The sequence below is a fragment of the Monodelphis domestica genome, chromosome 2, assembly GCF_027887165.1.
Source record: "Monodelphis domestica isolate mMonDom1 chromosome 2, mMonDom1.pri, whole genome shotgun sequence".
In the NCBI taxonomy this organism is placed as follows: domain Eukaryota; kingdom Metazoa; phylum Chordata; class Mammalia; order Didelphimorphia; family Didelphidae; genus Monodelphis; species Monodelphis domestica.
This window is the reverse complement of record NC_077228.1, coordinates 406,109,694-406,130,105: the sequence shown is the minus strand read 5'-3', so window position 1 is coordinate 406,130,105 and position 20,412 is coordinate 406,109,694. Positions and strand designations below refer to the sequence as shown.

Below are 20,412 nucleotides of genomic sequence, written 5' to 3'. Positions count from 1 at the left end.
GTTGGTGATGGAGTACTATTGTGCTAAAAGAAATAATAAAGTGGAGGAATTCCATGGAGACTGGAACAACCTCCAGGAAGTGATATAGAGTGAAAGGAGCAGAACCAGGAGAACATTGTGCACAGAGACTGATACACTGTGGTACAATCGAATGTAATGGACTTCTCCATTAGTGGCAATACAGTGTTCCTGAACAACCCTGAGGGATCTATAAGAAAGAACACTATCCACATTCAGAGGAAAAACCATGGGAGTAGAAACACAGAAGAAAAACAACTGCTTGATTACATGGGTCGATGGGGATATGATTGGGGATATAGACTCTAAATGAACATCCAAATGCAAATACCAACAACATGGAAATGGGTTCTGATCAAGGACACATGTAAAACCCAGTGGAATTGTTCATCGGCTATTGGAATGGTGGGAGGAGGGGAGGGATTTCTCTGCTTTTAATTTGGATTGTTTTGATGTTGTTCCTTCCATTTACATTATTATAATCCCTGAATATGTTCTTTCACTGGTTCTAGCTATTTCACTTTGCATCAGTTAATATAATTTTCTAATGCATTTCTAAATTCATCATATTTGTTGTTTCTAATAACACAGTGATATTCTGTAACATTCTCAACTCATACCCTGTTTAGCTATTCTCTAATCAGTGTGTATCTATTTTGTTTCTACTTCTTCACCACTCTTTCAAAAGGTGCCAAATTCATTCCTTATGATGCTATATCACTTTTAAATGTAAGGTACTATTATAAATACTTCTTGACAGATTGATTTTCCGTAATCCCTTTACAGGTTAAAAAATGTGCTTGAAAATGGAATTGATTTTCAGGAATAGCAATAAAAACCTTTACTGGTTTGAGCAATAACAAAAATTAAATTGTGTTGGGTACTGCTGGCATACAAAACAAAATAAACACTCAGCAACAGAGAATCATGCTCCAGTCTTTTTGTAGCAATGTCAGTGCCCTCTTGTGGTTTTTAAAGAGCTTTCAGGTTGATTTTGTGACACTTCTTGTATTTTCCTGTACATGTGAACTAGATTCTCTTTTCCAAAATATCTTAGTTTGTTGAAAGATAAACATGACTTTAAAATTCTTTTTTTAAAAAAAGTTTGCTATTAACTTTTAAAACAGAATATTCCCCCTCAAAGTCAACACTCATTTTAGAATTATGGAATCTGGATTGGATTGTATATCTATATTCCATTAACAAACTTTTTATTCTATCATAATGTAGGTCTTGTGTCACTTCTTTGTATTTTTAATTGATTTTCATTGAAGAGCATTATTTTTGTGCCATCTTATACTAAGTTTTTCGAGAGCCAAAGATGACATTTTAGTAATTCAACAAAGGAAATGGCATTAAGGAGGATATACTGATACACCCTTAGAACCATCAAGGTTTTCAATCTGATTTGAAGCTAAAATCTCCCATATATGCTTTCTATCTTCATCAATATATGAATGAATTGAAAACAGTAAAACTAGCTTGCTTTCTCCCAGTACCCAACATAATACTTTGTACATTGTAAAGATTTGATAAATTTTGTCTTTCCTCTTGTTCATTTATGAAATATACATGAGGAATTAAGGAAAGCTTTTATTAAATAAAAATGAACAAGAAGGTAAAATAATGAAGCCATAAATTATCATTTTTTCTTATTCTGTATCTCCCCCCAAGAAATAATGCTATTTAAATGGGTTCAGTTATATAGATGAAAAATGATATATGGGATAGAAGGCTGATTTTGGCCCCACTTATGATTTCAAAAAAACTCCTTTGACAAATACAAGTTATAACTGAGCAAATCACTTAAACTTTCAATGCCTTATGCACTGCTAAGATTACAAATTACCTACGAGTTGCCAATCTGCACTATTAGAAGGAAATTCTAAATAGGGAGTACCCTACAACAGTGAAATCAGCAGTCTGGACCAAAAATTAACAGATAGAAAAATAATCTTCAGACTCACAGAAAAGATTCTTGAACAAATGAAGCATAAGGCAGTTTTTTTTTAATCTGGAAAATTTTATTTAATTAATTAATTTAGAATATTTTCCAATGGTTAAAAGATTCATGTTTTTTCCCTCCCTTTGCCCCACACTCCTTCCATAGCTGATGCTCAGTTCCACTGGGTTTTACATATGTCCTTGATCAAGACCTATTTCCATATTATTAATATTTGCATTAGGGTGATCATTTAGAGTTTACATCCCTGACGCAGGTGATCAAGCAATTGTTTTTCTTCTGTGTTTCCACTCCCACAGTTCTTCCTCTGAATGTGGATAGTGTTCTTTCTCATAAGACCCTCAGAATTGTCCTGGATCATTGCATTGCTGCTAGTAGAGAAGTCCATTACATTCAATTTTACCACAGTGTATCAGTTTCTGTGTACAATATTCTCCTAGTTCTGCTCCTTTCACTCTGTATCAATTCCTGGAAGGCGTTGCAGTTCACATGGAATTCCTCCACTTTATTATTTCTTTGAGCACAATAGTATTCCATCACCAACATATGCCACAATTTTTCAGCCATTCCCCAATCGGAGGGTAGACTGTCATTTTCCAATATTTTATAAGGCAATGTTTTAAGGAAGAAGATATAGCACTTGTCTCAGATTTCTGTTTATACATATTTAATAAGTAAGTAAATAAAGATATTATTAATAAGTAGATTTCTTTACCTAAGGACAAATGGACATTGTGAAAATACATAATTAGGATTTTTTTTGCATTTAAAGACACAGTTCACATGTCAGATTGTAAATCACCATCACCCCTGAAATATACTGTTTCATGTCCAAACCTTGAATGTTTCTTGATTAAAAGGAAGACTTTCCTTACATTGATTGAAACTTGACTTTGATTTAGGTAAACCAAAAACCTAATTAGACTTGATACTATGTTATAAATGAATTAAATAATTTCATTTATCACTAGCATAATAACATGCACATTGTTCACTTTCACACCCTCTAGAGTGGTATGTCTTCTTGAAGTTCAAAAGCATGCTCAAATGTACCAGAAGTTTTCTTTTTTTAAAAAAAGATATTTTATTTTCACAATTATATACAATAACAATTTTCCACATGTTTTCTGAAGTCATAAGATCCAAATTATCTCCCTTCCTTCCTTCCCTCCACTCTCCTAGAGAGGGTAGATGATTTGAACTGGGTTTTATATGTATTATCAGGCAAAACAACAATGATTTCTCTGGAGGTGGATAGTATTCTTTGTCATAAGTCCTTCAGAATTGTTCTGGATGATTGTGTTACTGAGAGTATCATACAATATTGCAGTTAACTGTGTACAGTGTTCTCCTGGTTCTGCTTTTTTCACTCTGCATGTGTTCATTTCAGTCTTTCCATTTTTTCTGAAATCATCCTGTTCATTATTCCTTATAGCACACTAGTATTTCATCACCATCATATAGCATTATTTCTTTAGCTTTTCCCCAATGGATGAACAGTCCCATAATTTCAAATTCTTTGCCACCATAAAAAGAGCAGCTATAAATATTTTAGAACATAGAGTTTCATTTTCTTTTTCCTTGATTGCTTAGCAAATAAACCTTATAGTGGTATTACTGAGTCAAACAATATTCACAGCTTTATAACAATTTGAGTATAATTCCAGATTGTTCTCCAAAATGGTTTTATTAGTTAATAGTTCAACCAATAATATATTAGTGGACATATTTTTCCACATCCTCTCTAACATTTGTCATTTTTCCCATTTATTATTTTAGCCAATCTGACATATAACATATTATCTCAGAGTTGTTTTGATTCATGTTTCTCCAATCAATAATGATTTAGAGAAAAACTTTATGTGTCTATTTATAATTGATTTCTTTATCTAAAAACTGCCTGTTCATATATTTTGACCATTTAACAACTGTAGAATAGCTCATATTCTTACAAATTGGACAAAGTTCTCTATATATTTTATACTTGAACCTCTATCAGAGAAATTATACATAATTTTACCCCAAATTGTTTTCATTCTTATCTTGGCTAAATTAGTTTTATCTGTACAAAAACTTTCAAATTAATATATTCAAAATTATCTGTTTTACATTTCACCATTTTCTCTCTCTTGTTTTTTCATAAATTATTTTCCTATCCATAAATCCAATAGGTAATATGTGTGCTATTGTTAATTTGTTAATGATCTCTCTCTTTAAACCTAGATCATGTATTCATTTTTATCTTATATTGGTAAATAGTATAAGATATTGGTCTATATCAAGTTTCTGTTAAACTGCTTCCTAGTTTTCCCAATGAACAATTCTTATCAAATACTGAATTCTGATTCTCCAAGCTTGGAACTTTACCTTTGTCAAACACAAGGTTACTATAACTTTTTATAACTATTTGTATCTCTATTTTATTCCACTGATCTTTTTTTTTTCTATTTCCTAGATCACTTGGTATTAAAGAAAGGAAACAAGGCAGGGCAAGAGATATCCTTTTGTGAAATCTTGAGTCAAAATTCTGTGCATGTTGCATTTTTTTTTTCTGTTTGATCTGTGCTTGTTTGAAGATCATCTGATTCAAAATCCACGAACCAGAAAAGGGAATTTTATTTTTCAAAAATTAAAGAAATTAGTATGAGCTTTTGTTAAGGGGAATATTTATTGTTTTTATTCTGAATGTGATTAATTTGTATTTTTGTTTTAAATCCAGGACTTGGCCTTTCATTATCAAGAGCCCTAAGCAATATAAAAACTTATCTTTCATGGATGCAATGAACAAATTTAAATGGTCCATAAAAGATGGCATCTCCTTCAATAAACTTGTTCTTGGACTGCCTGTGAATGTGAGATGCTCAAAGACAGACAATGCAGAGTGGTCGGTAAGCCATTCTTTATTTTCATTAGATGAAGCATAAACAAGATATGCACAAAGGAAGTGTCTAATGAGGAGTAAAGATCCTATTTTCTTGGGAAAAGGAAATGTTCAATGACATAGACAAAAACATTTCTAAACCCCAACCTCTCCATTGAAATCTAGTCCAAAGAGTCTAACTCCCTCCTGGGTAGTAGATATCCCTCTAGCAATTGAAATGTAACACACTAATCCATTGTGTTATAAACACCTTGAGGCAGAGTCTAACTTTTTCCTCTTTTAGTATACCCATCTCTTAGATCAAGTGCTGGTACAAATTAAGGATTTAATACCTGATTATTGATCGATTAGTTGCTGTTAGGAAACAAATTCATAATCATTACTTATAAAATCAAATCCTTCCTGATTTCCCTATTTCTATTGGTGGTATTTTCATTTTACTAGCTATTTAGGTGCAAAGTCTGAATCAGAAATGAATCCTCTTCCTCCCTCACAACACATCCAGATGGTCACCCAATTTTCATTGATGCATTTATAACTCATATTTAGGTAGCACTTTAACATTTACAAAGCATTTTTCTGACAACAGTCCTATCTACCTAGATAATGTACATCATTATTGTATTGGTGAGAGAACTGACAAATCAAAATAGTCAGCCAATAAGTATCTGAGCCCAGAATTGTAATCAGGTCATCTGACTCCAAATCTAGTATCCTTATCACTACATCATGATAAATACAAACCCAAACAAAACGGCAAGATTGTTTATAAGTTCCTTTTTTGAATTGCATTTCTTCTAAAAACTTCATATATTTTATCTGCTTATTTAATTGGAAAAACAGATATTTTTATCAATTTCCTTTATGATTTGGATATCAAACCATTACCAGAAATATATATAGTGAAATTTTTTCCCAATCTATAATTTCTCTTCTTTTTAATTTTACATAACCAAAACTGTTAATTGTCAACTGGACTATCCTCTGTTTGCTTATGAATTATCCAAATAATAGATACATTTGGCACTTCCCTTTTACCATGATTCTAATTGTTTGTTGCTGTTTTTTTTTATGACAAAACCATTTAGATTAAAAAAATGTTAATCTGCAATTTGTTTTAATATATGGTATAGGATATTTTCTAAACCTGTCAACAAACTGCTTTCTGGTTTCCTCCTCATTCTTGAAAGACAAGATACTCTTCCTTTAGTGATTTTTGTCCTTTAGTTTTTCAATGTCTGGGTTATTATGTTTAGTTGCTTCTAGGTCTTACTGACATAGTCTCTTCCATTTATCTCCCATTTTATTTTTCCAAGTGCAGGCTAAAATAGTTTTGATAATTACTGATTTATGAAATAGAAATCTGAAATCTGACCATTGAAAGCCTCTGTGTGGTGTTTGTATTTCCTTTCAGATTTTTGAATTGTCAATACTCTAAATAAATTTTAATTATTTTATTTAATAACTTCTTGGCAGCTTGGTTGATATAGCACTAAATCTCTACATAAATTTAGATAGAATCATCATTTTCATTACCACATCCCAACTATGGACAACAAATATTTTTCCAATAATCTTCAAGAACTATTTTCTTTGTTTTTGTAAAGAATGTTTTGTAAATGTCATGTAAATCTTGACTTTCCTGGTAGAATAATTCCTACATATTTTATGTATTTTAGAATAATTTTGAATAATTAATTTTTTATTTTCTTCTTTACCTATCATAATAGCTTTCTGATTGTTCTCCTTCATAGGTCTCTCCCTTTATCATTCCATAAGTATGCAATCATTAGATTACTCTTTCTAAAATGTTGTTTCACATAGACTTTAATAATTCGCTTCTGTTTCTGGAATCAAGACCATGTTCCTGAACCTGGTAATTAAGTTTTACATATTTTGACTCAAAACTGTTTCCACAGCCTTATTAACTATTATAGAATAGCTAGGTTGCACAGTAGTTAAAGTGCCAGGTCTGGAGTCCCAAAAACTCATCTGGCCTCTGACTTTTACTAGCTGTGTGATTGTAGGCAAGTAGCAACCCTCCTGGCCTCATTTTCCTCATCTATACAATGAGCTGGAGAAGGAAATGGCAAACCAGTCTAGTGTCTTAGCCAAGAAAACCCCAGATGGGGTCAGATAGTCAGACTCAACTAGAAACCAACTGAACAACATTGCCTAGTATATTTTAAGTAAACCCTACACAAATGCCAAACTTTTATATTATCCCCTGAAGATGCTAAATACAATATTAACCTTCACTGTGGTTTGTTTTGTTTTGTTTTGTTTTGGCTTATGCTATTTGGTTGCCTGGAATATTCTCCCTCTTTCTCTCCATTTAACTTCATCCCTACCTTCTTTTTCACCATCTTCCCCTCTGTTCAAGTCCAACCTTTTTATGAATTTTAGAATGTTATACACTCATGGAATGTTAGATTTGGAAACACCATCAGAAATCAATTAGTTCTACCCCTACCTGAAGGATGAATTCCATTACATTATCTTCAACAAATGGTTACCAGTCTCTATTTGACCATCTCAGACATGATTAACTTGCTGTCTCTCATGTAGCCTATTACATTTGGTGACTCCTCTAGTTATTAAGTTCTCTGAATACAGTTGAAAACTGCCAACTTCTTTCTGGTAATATAGCACTTATTGTTTATATAACTTATTTATATTTTGATATCCAAGACCTTATAAAATTAGCTATCACTGAATGTAAATGGCCTCTTTCCCACTTATTTCCTAATCTAATTGAGGGTAGAGGAAGAGGACTGCTAATGTCTTAAACATAGTTGATGCCCAATAAATATTTCCTGATTGGTTAAAAACTTTAAAGTGATACTTCCCATTATTTGGGAGAGTATTTTTTTCTTCCAATTTTGAACTTGATGGAGAAAGTGGAAATAAGGAGTAAAGAAATTCTAAGACTAGAGTTGACCTCTGTGTTTATCCAAAACTGTAACTAGCACTCTTTTTAGTATTCCCTTGGCTCTTTATCTCCCTGGCCATTTAGAAACTTGATTGTTTTAGCAATAATTCCTCTCTTCTAGTTAATCAATAGCAACATGGAACAGTGGAAAGAACTCTGTCCCTATAGTCACAAGACTTAGCTTCAAACTCTTCCTCTACTTCTCCCTTGGGGAAGTCATTTAAATACCCTGGCCTTAAGTTATTTGTCAATAAAATTTAGGGGTTTGATTAGTATCCTATGAATTTAAAAGGTATGATCACTAATTCTATTTCATGAAAAGACATGCTCATTTTTATTTGTTTAATTTCAGATTCAAGGAATGACAGCATTACCTCCAGAGGTTGAAAGACCATATAAATCAGAGCCGTTTGTATGTGGATCCTCTTCATCTTCTTCCTCCTCCACCTCTTCTTCCTCAATGTTATCACTAAACTTTGTTCTCCATGTGTCTGTTTTCTTTCTTATCCTCAGTAACACAGGGAGCATCAGGCATTTTGCATAATAACTTGATTGTAATTGGTGATGTTCTCTATGCCAGGCAAGCACAGAATGTTTGCACTCTTGTTTCCCATGGTCAAAATGGGTGATCAAGATGCAGTCACAAGACATGGACTATTTGGAAGTTGCCTCCCCTCTCGTCCCCAAGTTGCTTTCTTTAGGATACATTCCGCTCCCCTTATCTTCACCTAGCTCAATTAGAGAACCCTATCCAGTCAACTTCTACCCATCCAGAGATGTCAAATCCTATATGAACATCTTCATTGAAATGAACACACCATGAATTCTAATCTTTCTTTGGGCATAAGGAAACGACGGGACAACTGTGTTTTAATTCTTTTTAAAAATTGACTGTATTTCTTGATTTTTGCTTTTAAAATATATTTTGGATTCTTTTATCTTAAAATAATTAAACAAGTTCCATTTCTTTTCCCTTCCTTTTTCTTATTCTTTTAAGTTTATTATTATCCTGTCTTTCTCTTTCAACTTTTTTGTTTGTCCTTTTTCTAAGCATGCCTGTGTCTCTTTTTTACATTCAATTCTTCACTATTCTTTTTACTACTTCCTGTTATTGCAAAGCTTCTACCACAATAAGTTCTCTTCCTTTAAGGGTCTGGCTATACTTTCCACTTTTCTTTCAGTTCTTCTTTGAGGCTTCACAGTCCCCACACTTTGCCTTCATCATTTGTCTCTTGTCAAGGTTTCCTTGAGTGTTCATATCACCTATACAGATTCTGGAACCTTCAAAATATAGATTTAGTGACTGGTAATGGAGTCATAGAGGAAAAGAATTTCTCAGCCCGCTAATGTCTAGTTGTTAATAAGCTCTTTATACTGGTTTCTTGTTAGAGACAAAGTGGTTTGATGTGCACAAGAGAGAGGCAGGAGAGCATTGGAATGTATAGCATGCTGCCAAAACTGTGCTAGTGTGTCACACTTACGGCATACTGGCTGAATTTGAGCCCTAGTTGCTCTTGTAGATTTATTTTTATATGCATAATTAATAGACTAATTTTCCTTAATAAAACCAGTTACCACTTTTAAAATTACAGCATCAATGTTACATGATTCAGATTACTTTCTGTATGGTTCAGATACATTGCCACATTTTCAAAGTACTTTTATGTTAGGATGGTATTAATAAAATAAATGGAATTAAGTCTTCCTGTGGTATCTTGTTCACTCCTTGAGATGTGCTAGTGATTCAAATACTTCTGTTAGCCTAGTCACTTGCATATATTGTTTTGTTGCAACCATTTTAAAGTTGGTTTTCTTCTAGAAAACAATGGTATATAAAGTCTTTAATATAGATCATGTTTTGAAATGATTCCTTTATCTACTTGCAGTGAATCATTTGGTTAAAATTCTGTAATGTTTGTAAAATGTGTTGTTATGATATTTGGCTTTTTTTATAACCTGTGTCTGATTCTAGAACTTTCCATAAGAAAAAAAATTAATGAAAAATATGCTCTTCCCTACACAATTTAAATAAAACCCTCAATTTGACCTTGCAAATCTATGGGAATTCTTCTTCTGTTAACTTCACTCAATCCTCACCTCCTGATGGGTGTGTTGATTCCAGCTCCTAAATGGATCACAATTGTTAAAATTTTGATGTGATCATTCATATCTCAGAGATCAGCAAATGCTACAGATCAAAGCTTGTTTTATTATTTTCTTGATTGTCAAGACTTAAGAAAATGTTGGATAAAATGTTAATGATGTTGATGATGATAATAAAACTATATTGTGTACACATATTTTTTGGGAGTCAGTTGTTAAACATTTACCAAGACATCTCTGCCTCATGGGTGCCCAGTGACATCATCAATAAAGATCAGCAATTCACTTCTGCATGTTTTGAAAGACATACTCTGTTATTGTCAAGATGCATTGAGCAAGAAAGTATTGGGCTCATTTGCTGCAACAGGAATCAAATGAAGGCAGTCAAAATTGATAGTAATAGACTTTTTTATTTGAATATTTTATTTTATTTTTTTTTTTTTTTTAAGTTTTAATATTATTTTATTTGGTCGTTTTCATACATTATTCACTGGAAACAAAGATCGTTTTCTTTTCCTCCCCTCCCCCCCCCCCCCCCCCCCCCGCCTTTCCCTCTCCCATAGCCGACGCATGATTCCACTGGTTATCACATGTGTTCTTGACTCGAACCCTTTTCCCTGTTGTTGGAGTTTGCATTATAGTGTTCATTTAGAGTCTCTCCTCAGTCTTATCTCCTCCAACCCTGTGGTCGAGCAGTTGCTTTTCAGCGGTGTTTTTACTCCCACAGTTTATCCTCTGCTTGTGGGTAGTATTTTTTTTTTTTAGATCCCTGCAGATTGTTCAGGGAAATTGCATTGATACTTATGGAGAAGTCCATCACCTTCGATTGTACCACAATGTATCAGCCTCTGTGTATAATGTTTTCCTGGTTCTGCTCCTTTCGCTCTGCATCACTTCCTGGAGGTTGTTCCAGTTCACATGGAATTCCTCCACTTTATTATTCCTTTTAGCACAATAATATTCCATCACCAACATATACCACAATTTGTTTAGCCATTCCCCAATTGAGGGGCATCCCCTCATTTTCCAATTTTTGGCCACCACAAAGAGCGCAGCTATGAATATTTTTGTACAAGTCTTTTTGTCCATTATCTCTTTGGGGTACAAGCCCAGCAGTGCTATGGCTGGATCAAAGGGCAGACAGTCTTTTATCGCCCTTTGGGCATAGTTCCAAATTGCCCTCCAGAATGGTTGGATCAATTCACAACTCCACCAGCAATGAATTAATGTCCCCACTTTGCCACATCCCCTCCAGCATTCATTACTTTGCATAGCTGTCATGTTAGCCAATCTGCTAGGTGTGAGATGATACCTCAGAGTTGTTTTGATTTGCATCTCTCTGATTATAAGAGATGTAGAGCACTTTTTCATGTGCTTATTAATAGTTTTGATTTCTTTGGCTGAGAATTGCCTGTTCATGTCCCTTGCCCATTTGTCAATTGGAGAATGGCTTGATTTTTTGTACAATTGATTTAGTTCTTTATAAATTTTAGTAATTAAACCCTTGTCAGAGGTTTTTATGAAGATTGTTTCCCAATTTGTTGCTACCCTTCTGATTTTGGTTACATTGGTTTTGTTTGTACAAAAACTTTTTAATTTGATGTAATCCAGATTATTTATTTTGCATTTTGTAATTCTTTCTAATTCTTGCTTGGTTTTGAAGTATTTCCCTTCCCAAAGGTCTGACATGTATACTATTCTGTGTTCGCCTAATTTTCTTATAGTTTCTTTCTTTATGTTCAAGTCATTCATCCATTTTGAATTTATCTTGGTGTAGGGTGTGAGGTGTTGATCTAAGCCTAATCTTTCCCACACTGTCCTCCAATTTTCCCAACAGATTTTATGAAATAGTGGGTTTTTGTCCCAAAAGCTGGGATCTTTGGGTTTGTCATATACTGTCTTGCTGAGGTTGCTTGCCCCCAGTCTATTCCACTGATCCTCCTTTCTGTCTCTTAGCCAGTACCAAATTGTTTTGATGACCGCTGCTTTATAATATAGTCTGAGATCTGGGACTGCAAGACCCCCTTCCTTTGTATTTTTTTTCATTAATTCCCTGGGTATCCTTGATCTTTTGTTTTTCCAAATGAACTTTGTTATGTTTTTTTCTAAATCAGTAAAAAAAATTTTTGGGAGTTCCATGGGTATGGCACTAAATAGATAGATGAGTTTGGGTAGGATGGTCATTTTTATTATATTGGCTCGTCCTACCCATGAGCAGTTAATGTTCTTCCAATTGTTCAAGTCTAGTTTTAGTTGTGTGGAAAGTGTTTTGTAGTTGTGTTCATATAGATCCTGTGTTTGTCTCGGGAGATAGATTCCTAAGTATTTTATTTTGTCTTGGGTAATTTTGAATGGGATTTCTCTTTCTAGTTCTTGCTGCTGAGCTGTGTTGGAATTATATAGAAATGCTGATGACTTATGTGGGTTTATTTTGTATCCTGCAACTTTGCTAAAGTTGTTGATTATTTCAATTAGCTTTTTGGTTGAATCTCTAGGATTCTTTAAGTAGACCATCATGTCATCTGCAAAGAGTGATAATTTGGTCTCCTCCTTGCCTATTTTGATGCCTTCAATTTCTTTTTCTTCTCTAATTGCTACTGCTAGTGTTTCTAATACAATGTCAAATAATAGAGGTGATAATGGGCATCCTTGTTTCACTCCTGATCTTAATGGGAATGGATTTAGTTTATCCCCATTGCAGATGATATTAGCTGATGGTTTTAGATATATACTGTTTATTATTTTTAGGAATGACCCTTCTATTCCTATGCTTTCTAGTGTTTTTAGTAGGAATGGGTGTTGTATTTTATCAAAGGCTTTTTCTGCATCTATTGAGATAATCATGTGATTCTTGTTGGTTTGCTTGTTGATGTGGTCAATTATGTGGATAGTTTTCCTAATGTTGAACCAGCCCTGCATCCCTGGTATGAATCCTACTTGATCATGGTGGATGACTCTTCTAATCACTTGCTGGAGTCTTTTTGCTAGTATCCTATTTAAGATTTTTGCATCTATATTCATTAGGGAGATTGGCCTATAGTTTTCTTTCTCTGTTTTTGGCCTGCCTGGCTTTGGAATTAGTACCATGCTTGTGTCATAAAAGGAGTTTGGTAGGACTCCCTCTTTGCTTATTATGTCGAATAGTTTGTGTAATATTGGGGTTAACTGTTCTCTGAATGTTTGATAGAATTCACTGGTGAATCCATCAGGCCCTGGGGATTTTTTCTTAGGCAGTTCTTTGATGGCTTGATGGATTTCAATTTCTGATATGGGATTATTTAAGAAAACTATTTCTTCTTCTGTTAGTCTAGGCAATTTATATTTTTGTAAATATTCATCCATATCACCTAGATTGGTAAATTTATTGCCATATAGTTGGGCAAAGTAGTTTTTAATGATTGCCTTAATTTCCTCTTCATTTGAGGTGAGATCCCCCTTTTCATCCTTGATGCTATTAATTTGCCTTTCTTCTTTCCTTTTTTTAATTAAATTAACCAGTACTTTGTCTATTTTGTCTGTTTTTTCAAAGTACCAGCTTCTAGTCTTGTTTATTAGCTCAATAGTTCTGTCACTTTCTATTTTATTAATTTCTCCCTTAATTTTTAGGATCTCTAGTATGGTTTTCTTCTGGGGGTTTTTAATTTGTTCATTCTCAAGTTTTTTGATTTGCATTTCCAATTCCTTGGTCTCTGTCCTCCCTAATTTGTTAATATATGCACTCAGGGATATGAATTTTCCTCTAAGTACTGCCTTGGCTGCATCCCATAAGGTTTGAAAGGATGTTTCGCCGTTGTCATTTTCTTCAACGAAATTGTTAATTGTTTCTATGATTTCTTCTCTAACTAAATGATTTTGGAGTATCATGTTATTTAATTTCCAATTAATTTTTGATTTGGGTCTCCATGTACCCTTGCCGATCAATATTTTAATTGCCTTGTGATCTGAAAAGGCTGCAGTTAATATTTCTGCTTTTCTGCATTTAAGTGCCATGTTTCTATGACCTAGTGTATGATCTATTTTTGTGAATGTGCCATGTGGTGCTGAAAAGAAGGTGTATTCTTTTTTGTCCCTATTTATTTTTCTCCATATGTCTATTAATTCTAATTTTTCTAAGATTTCATTCACCTCTTTTACCTCTTTCTTATTTATTTTTTGATTTGATTTATCTAAATTTGATAGTGGTTGGTTCAAGTCTCCCACTAATATGGTTTTACTGTCTATTTCTCCCTTCAATTCTCCTAGTTTCTCCATTAGAAATTTGGGTGCTATATTATTTGGTGCATACATGTTGATTAGTGATATTTCCTCATTGTCTATACTTCCTTTTAGCAGAATATATTTACCTTCCCTGTCCCTTTTGATCAGGTCTATTTGTACTTTGGCTTTGTCAGATATCATGATTGCAACTCCTGCCTTCTTTCTATCGGTTGAGGCCCAAAAGGTCTTACTCCAACCTTTAATTCTAACCTTGTGAGTGTCAACCCGTCTCATATGTGTTTCTTGAAGACAACATATGGTAGGGTTTTGTGTTCTAATCCAGTCTGCTATTTGTCTGCGTTTTATGGGTGAGTTCATCCCATTCACGTTCAAAGTTATGATTGTTATTTGTGGATTCGCTGGCATTTTGATGTCTTCCCCTAGTTCTGACCTTTCTTCTTTAGCTTTCTCCTTTTGAACCAGTGATTTACTTTAGGTCGGTCCCCCTAGTCCCCTCCCTTGAGATGCTTCCCTTTCTAGCCCGTCCCTTTTTGTGCTCCCTTCCCCTCCCCCCTCTCCTTCCCTCCCTTTTTGTGCTCCCTCCCCCCTCCCCCTCCTTAATTTTCCTTTCTTTCTTGCCCTAATGGATAATATAGAAATCAGGATCCCACTGGATCTAGATGTTCTTCCCTCTCAGATTTGATTTCACTGAGAGTAAGGTTTAAGTACTTCCACTTCACGCTCTCTTCCTCTCCTTCTCATATGAGAGTTCTTCCCCTCCCCTTCCCATGTGTATCTTTATATGGGAAAGTTTGTTCTATTGATTCCCCCCCTATTTCTTGAAGTTAATCTTAGTATTATCACGGTTCCCCCCTCCCTTTTCCTTTTTTTGCCCCAACTTTCCCCAAATCTTCTTGATTCCCCAATCTTTCCCTATGCATGTTTCTTCTAACTACTCTTATGATGATACAATTTATGAGAGTTACACAAAACATTTTCCCCACATATTAATATATATAATTAGATGTAAATGTAGTCCTTATAGAAGAGAGTTTGACTTAAAGAGAAAGATAAGATTTATCTCCTTTTCCCTTTCTTTCATATTTACCTTTTCATGTTTCTCTTGCTTTCTGTGCTTGGATATCGAACTTTCCACAGAGCTCTGGTCTTTTCTTAGCAAATGCTTGGAAATCTTCTATTTTGTTGAATGCCCATACTTTCCCCTGGAAGTATATAGTCAGTTTTGCTGGGTAGTTGATTCTTGGTTGGAGACCCAGCTCTCTTGCCTTTCTAAATATCGTGTTCCATGCTTTGCGGTCTCTTAGTGTGTTAGCCGCTAAGTCATGTGTGATCCTTATGGGAGCCCCCTTATATCTGAAGCTCTTCTTCTTGGCTTCTTGTAGGATTTTCTCCTTTACTTGGAAACTCTTGAATTTGGCAATTACATTCCTAGGCGTTGTCTTTTGGGGATTTAGTATAGAAGGTGTTCTATGAATCCTTTCTATTTCTATTTTGCCCCCTTGCTCCAGAACGTGGGGGCAATTTTCTTTTATAATCTCCTCTAGAATAAAATCCAATTTGTTGTTTACCTCTGGTTTTTCTGGGAGACCGATGATACGGAGATTTTCTCGTCTTCCTCTGTTCTCCAGGTCCGTGACCTTCTCAGTGAGATATTTTCTGTTTTCTTCCAATTCATTAATTGTTTGGGTTTGCTTTATTGATTCTTGCTGTTTTATCATCTCACTTTCTTCGAGGTCCTTAATTCTGGTCATTAGGGACTGGATTTGCTTTTCAGCCTTGTCTGCCCTTGTATTGGCTGCTTCGAGTTCTTTTTCCAATTGAGCAGTCTTATCTGTCAGACAGCTGATCTCTTTCTCCCATTTTTCTTTCCAGAAGGTTTCCATCTTTTGGATAAGTTCCAGTTTGAGATCTTCCAGAGCTTGTTGATAGTTTCCATTTTGGGAGGCGTGTTCTGAATTTTTTTGGATTTCCTCTTCATTCTCCTCTTTCCCTTGGGTACTTCCACCATAAAAGTTTTCAATAGTCACTTTTTTCCCTTTCTTCCTGGAGGCTTGATTTTGGGCCATGTGAGCCATCCCTTTGGTGGTTTTATTTCCCTTTCCTTTTTGGTCTGGGGTCTGGGTTATAAGAGTGGTTTTTCTGTGAATTTAGGTTGCTTCAGACTAGTTCTTCCCAGCCTCGGAGCCCAGGTATTCAGCTCCGCCCAGATAATCCGTGCGCCTTGTTCAGCGCAGCCCGCCCGAAGTCAGCTGGCTTCTCCAGTGAAAGCGCCCTGAGACGTTTTTTCCTGGCAGTCCCCAGATCCCAAGGACCCTGGAGTGCCCCCCCAGACAGAGACGCTCCCCACTCACTCGCTGTCCTGGTGAGCGCTCAGGTAGCTCACTCTGGTTTAGTGGGGGAGGTGGGGTGGGGGAAGGGCGGCTCAGTTCACTTTTCTGTGCAAGCTTTTCCTTCTTATTTTAGTGTGGAAATGTTCAAGCCCCACGTACCTTTGCCTCTGTGGGGTACTGGGGAGTCCTTCTGTTCCTCCGAAGGTGATTTTATGCTCCTTTGATGTAGTCTATTTCGTTCGGTGCTGGGGAGAGGAAAGGAGCCGCGTCTAGATTGCAGCCATGATTACCCGGAAGTCCTATTTGAATATTTTAAAGGAAAACCTTGTACCCCCATTCACAGATAGCACAAAGGAAGAATCAAAGTGCAAGAAGGGAAGACAATTGTGGCAGCATCTCTATGCCCTCCCCTAATTAGGCTCAGAAATTGATTTAAGAAGAGCAGCCCATCAACCCTCATATTGGAGTTAGGATAAACACTTTCAAAATGGGAAGGGAAGAGCAAAGAAAGGATGAAATCAAGGATGATACCAAAGAGACCTGACTCAATGATGTTTTAAGGAAAAGCTATTCTCAGGATTTAGCAGTTCATTATGTCAATCTGTTGCCAAGTCAGTGAGTTGGAATATTGGGTCTGTTTCTATTCCATGTGTTAGGGCAGCTCAAGGGGGTCAAGTGTTTTATAGGGTTGGGCAAGGTCATGCTTAGGCTTGTTTGGCCTCTTAGCCCTGAAGCTAAGGGTAGGGAGGTACCTTTCTTTTTCAGGAAACTGGAAGTTTCTAGACTAAGATATTCCAAAAATAGATTTCAGATATGAAGGGTTAGTTTCAGAAAAGTGTAATGTCAGCACCAGGCAGAAGAAAGGTGGCATCTGATGACAGCTTGTCATTAGAAAGGCCAATCATACCCTGCTCCCTCCAACTAGTCATTTTTCCATTCTAAAACAGAAATTTCCCTTGGAAAATACTTGAAAGACTTATTTTTATGGAGCCCAGGTGTTTCTACTTTCGGGCGAATCAGTTCTACTCTGCTAACATATCAGTGCAGAATAAACTATGCTACCAAAAAGAATTCACATTGATATATGCGTTTCCTTACTATGAATGAACTCTTTCACTGAAATTAGTAATGAATAATTTTTGCTTAATACAAAACACTCCATTTTCTGCCTAGCAAGATGATGTCTCCAAAGATGGAATCATGGGATGCCAGAACAAGAAGGATTCTTATGGAAAAACAACATCACGGGGAGGGAAGAACACCGAACCTGGAGTTGAGAGGACCTAGGTTTGGATCTTGATAGAACTTTTACTAGGAGATCATGGGAAAGTCACTTAAACTCCCTAAGCTCAATTTCCTCATATTGTCATAGTAGGGTAAGCACTTTGTAAACCCTAAAGTGCATTAGAAAAGTGAGCTATTATTATTGTGCTTTGTCTTGTTTTTTATCATGCGTAAAGGCTGGGTTTAGTTGTCCTCATGATATAGTCAGAGTTCATGTAAGTCTTTTAGCTTCACTCCAAGCATTCCCATTCATGTGGCAGTTGCCTTATCTCCCAGTAATATCAAGAATGTGAGGGTGTTGACTTCTTTAGGGGCTGCCATTAGAAAGATAAAACTGTGTCTCAGGGCCAGATTCTCAGAAAAGAAGTAAGTTAGTTTAGCCCAGAGATCATTTACAACATTGGTACTTTCCTCTTCTAATCTAACCCAGAAATTTAATTCAATTAAAGAAATATTTAAGTCCTACTCTGTGCCAAGTTATGATATGAGGAGTGTGGAGTCACATATAAAGATAGATAACTGGCCTTAGACTCAGAAAAAAATTGTTAGATACATATTTGGAGAAAAATACCAGAAGTTCTCTTTTAGACAAATTGAATTTGAAATGTTGATGGAATATTTGGGTTGATCACCAAGGGGCTGATCATAGAGGGGTGGGAATCGCAAAAGAAATTATAGCTAAAAATCTATATCTATCTAGAGAGAAATTTTGGAATCATCTACATAAAGATAAAAACTGAACTCCTAGGAACTGATAAAAACCACAAAACAAGAAGTGTAAAGAGGTAAAAAGAGAGCGCAGAACAGTCCCTTAGTGGTTACCCACACTTAGTGGGTAGAAGAAGGATGGTGATCTTGCAAAAAAAAAAAAGAGATGACATCAAACAAGTATGAGGAAAAGCAAGAGATGATATGGGACAAATCTTTCAAGCTCTTAGGCAAAGTGAATTAAAAAAGTAGTTTTTAGGATGCTGTCTGGGAGACAGCAGCAGTATTGTGTTCATGCCTCTGTCCTTGAGTAATTTTGTGCTGAAGCTGTGCCAAGTTATCCTCCACCCCAAACCCCCATAGGAAAAGTCAATTAAAACTGGAGAAAGAAGGGGTCAGCTAGCTACCTCAGTGGATGGAGAGTCCAGTCTAGAGATGGGAGGTCCTAGGTTCAAATTTGGCCTCCAACACTTCCTAGCTGTGTGATCCTGGGCAAGTTATTTAATCTCCATTGCCTAGGTCTTACTACCCTTCTGCCTTGGGACCAAGAAATAATATTTATTCTAAGGTGGCAGGTAAGTGTTTATAAAAATAAAATAAAATAAAATTGGACAAAGGGGCCCCAGCAATAAATTACAGTTCACATCACTTAATTCCTTACAAGTAATTGTTCTGACAAATGTGGTTCATTAGCATCATGGGAAGTACACCTCCTTTTCTAATATTCCAGACCCAGAACTCTTTTCATCATACCATCTATCTGCCTCCTAACTAAGGGGTAGTAATCACTATAAGCAGTGACTTGGACAATTCCTTCCATAGGAAAAAATGTTTTTCTTTTCTTTCTCTGGTAGGAATTGGTATTTGCAAACAGATAAAATGGGGATAGGGTGAACTCAACAAGACAAAAACCTAAAAATTATTTAGAAGGAGGAATTCAATAAGTATTTTACAATCTTTAATTCCATGAGGAATATAGAGAATAAAGTGTATAAATATTAGCATTATTTATCAAAGAATAAAAGACTAGTATAAGCTCTCAATCCACTGAGCTACCCAACTGCCCTCACCCTGAAAGCTTTTAAAGATAACAAAAGATGAGAATAGTTATTTAAGGTAAGGTTGTGGGAAGAGAAGCATCAAATGAATTATCAGTGAAGGTGTGCATCAATATGAGCATTTTGGAAAGCAATTTTAACTGAAATGTCACCCTGAGATTCCACTCCCCAACTTAAAATCCAGACATTATTTAGCATTTATAAAGTATCTAATATATATATATATATCAGTGATTGTGCTAAGTCTAAACTTACAAAGGAAGATTAAAAAATAATCAAAGAACTCACAGTCTAAGAAGACCATTGACAAGAAATTACTAATAAGAAAAGCAAGGAAATATTTACATGAACTGGAGGTAGAATGAAGTTAAACCAAGAAAACAATATACACAATTGACCAGAACAATATAAAAATGGAAAGGCTCACAAAACAATAAAAATGTAATAATGGAAAATTACAAAGAACAAGAATGGCTCCAAAGAAGAAATGTGAGAAAATAGCTCCATGCTATCTCTTTGCTGTGGTTAGAGCCCCATGGGTGTGGGACATTGCATACTTTGCCAAAAAATGTATCAGTTTTGTGATTTTTTCTTTTTTTCTTTAAAATGTGATTTATTGCATGCAATGGCTCTCTGTGACACAAAGATAACGGTCAGTTTTTGTGATGTACCAAAACAAAAAAAAATGACTAAAAGTTTATTTCAAAAAAGAAAGATCTATTTTTCACATGAAAATGGTGATGTGGAACTCCTCTAGCCTACTCCAAATACCTGAGGCTGACATAATATCGCAATGTATATTTAAATTGAAGTGGGAGAAGATATTGGCTAGTGTGAGAATTAAGATTCTACTTCAAACTTTGTAGTAAATGAGGCATGGACAACTTTAGCCAGTCAATTAATTAAAAAGCATTGAT

The 20,412-nt window shown here is 35.3% G+C and overlaps 1 protein-coding gene across 2 annotated transcripts in view; it reads left to right on the top strand.

Annotated features, from left to right (window-relative positions):
- Positions 1–10,090, top strand: part of MOXD1 (monooxygenase DBH like 1) — a 130,513-nt gene extending 120,423 nt beyond the window's left edge. For both annotated transcript variants that reach the window (XM_056818797.1, XM_056818796.1), the window contains exons 12-13: positions 4,701–4,869; positions 8,147–10,090. In XM_056818797.1, coding sequence (XP_056674775.1) covers positions 4,701–4,869; positions 8,147–8,338 — 361 coding nt within the window. In that variant the 3' untranslated portion in view covers positions 8,339–10,090. The remainder of the gene's footprint in view (positions 1–4,700; positions 4,870–8,146) is intronic.
- The last annotated feature ends 10,322 nt before the right edge of the window (positions 10,091–20,412 follow it).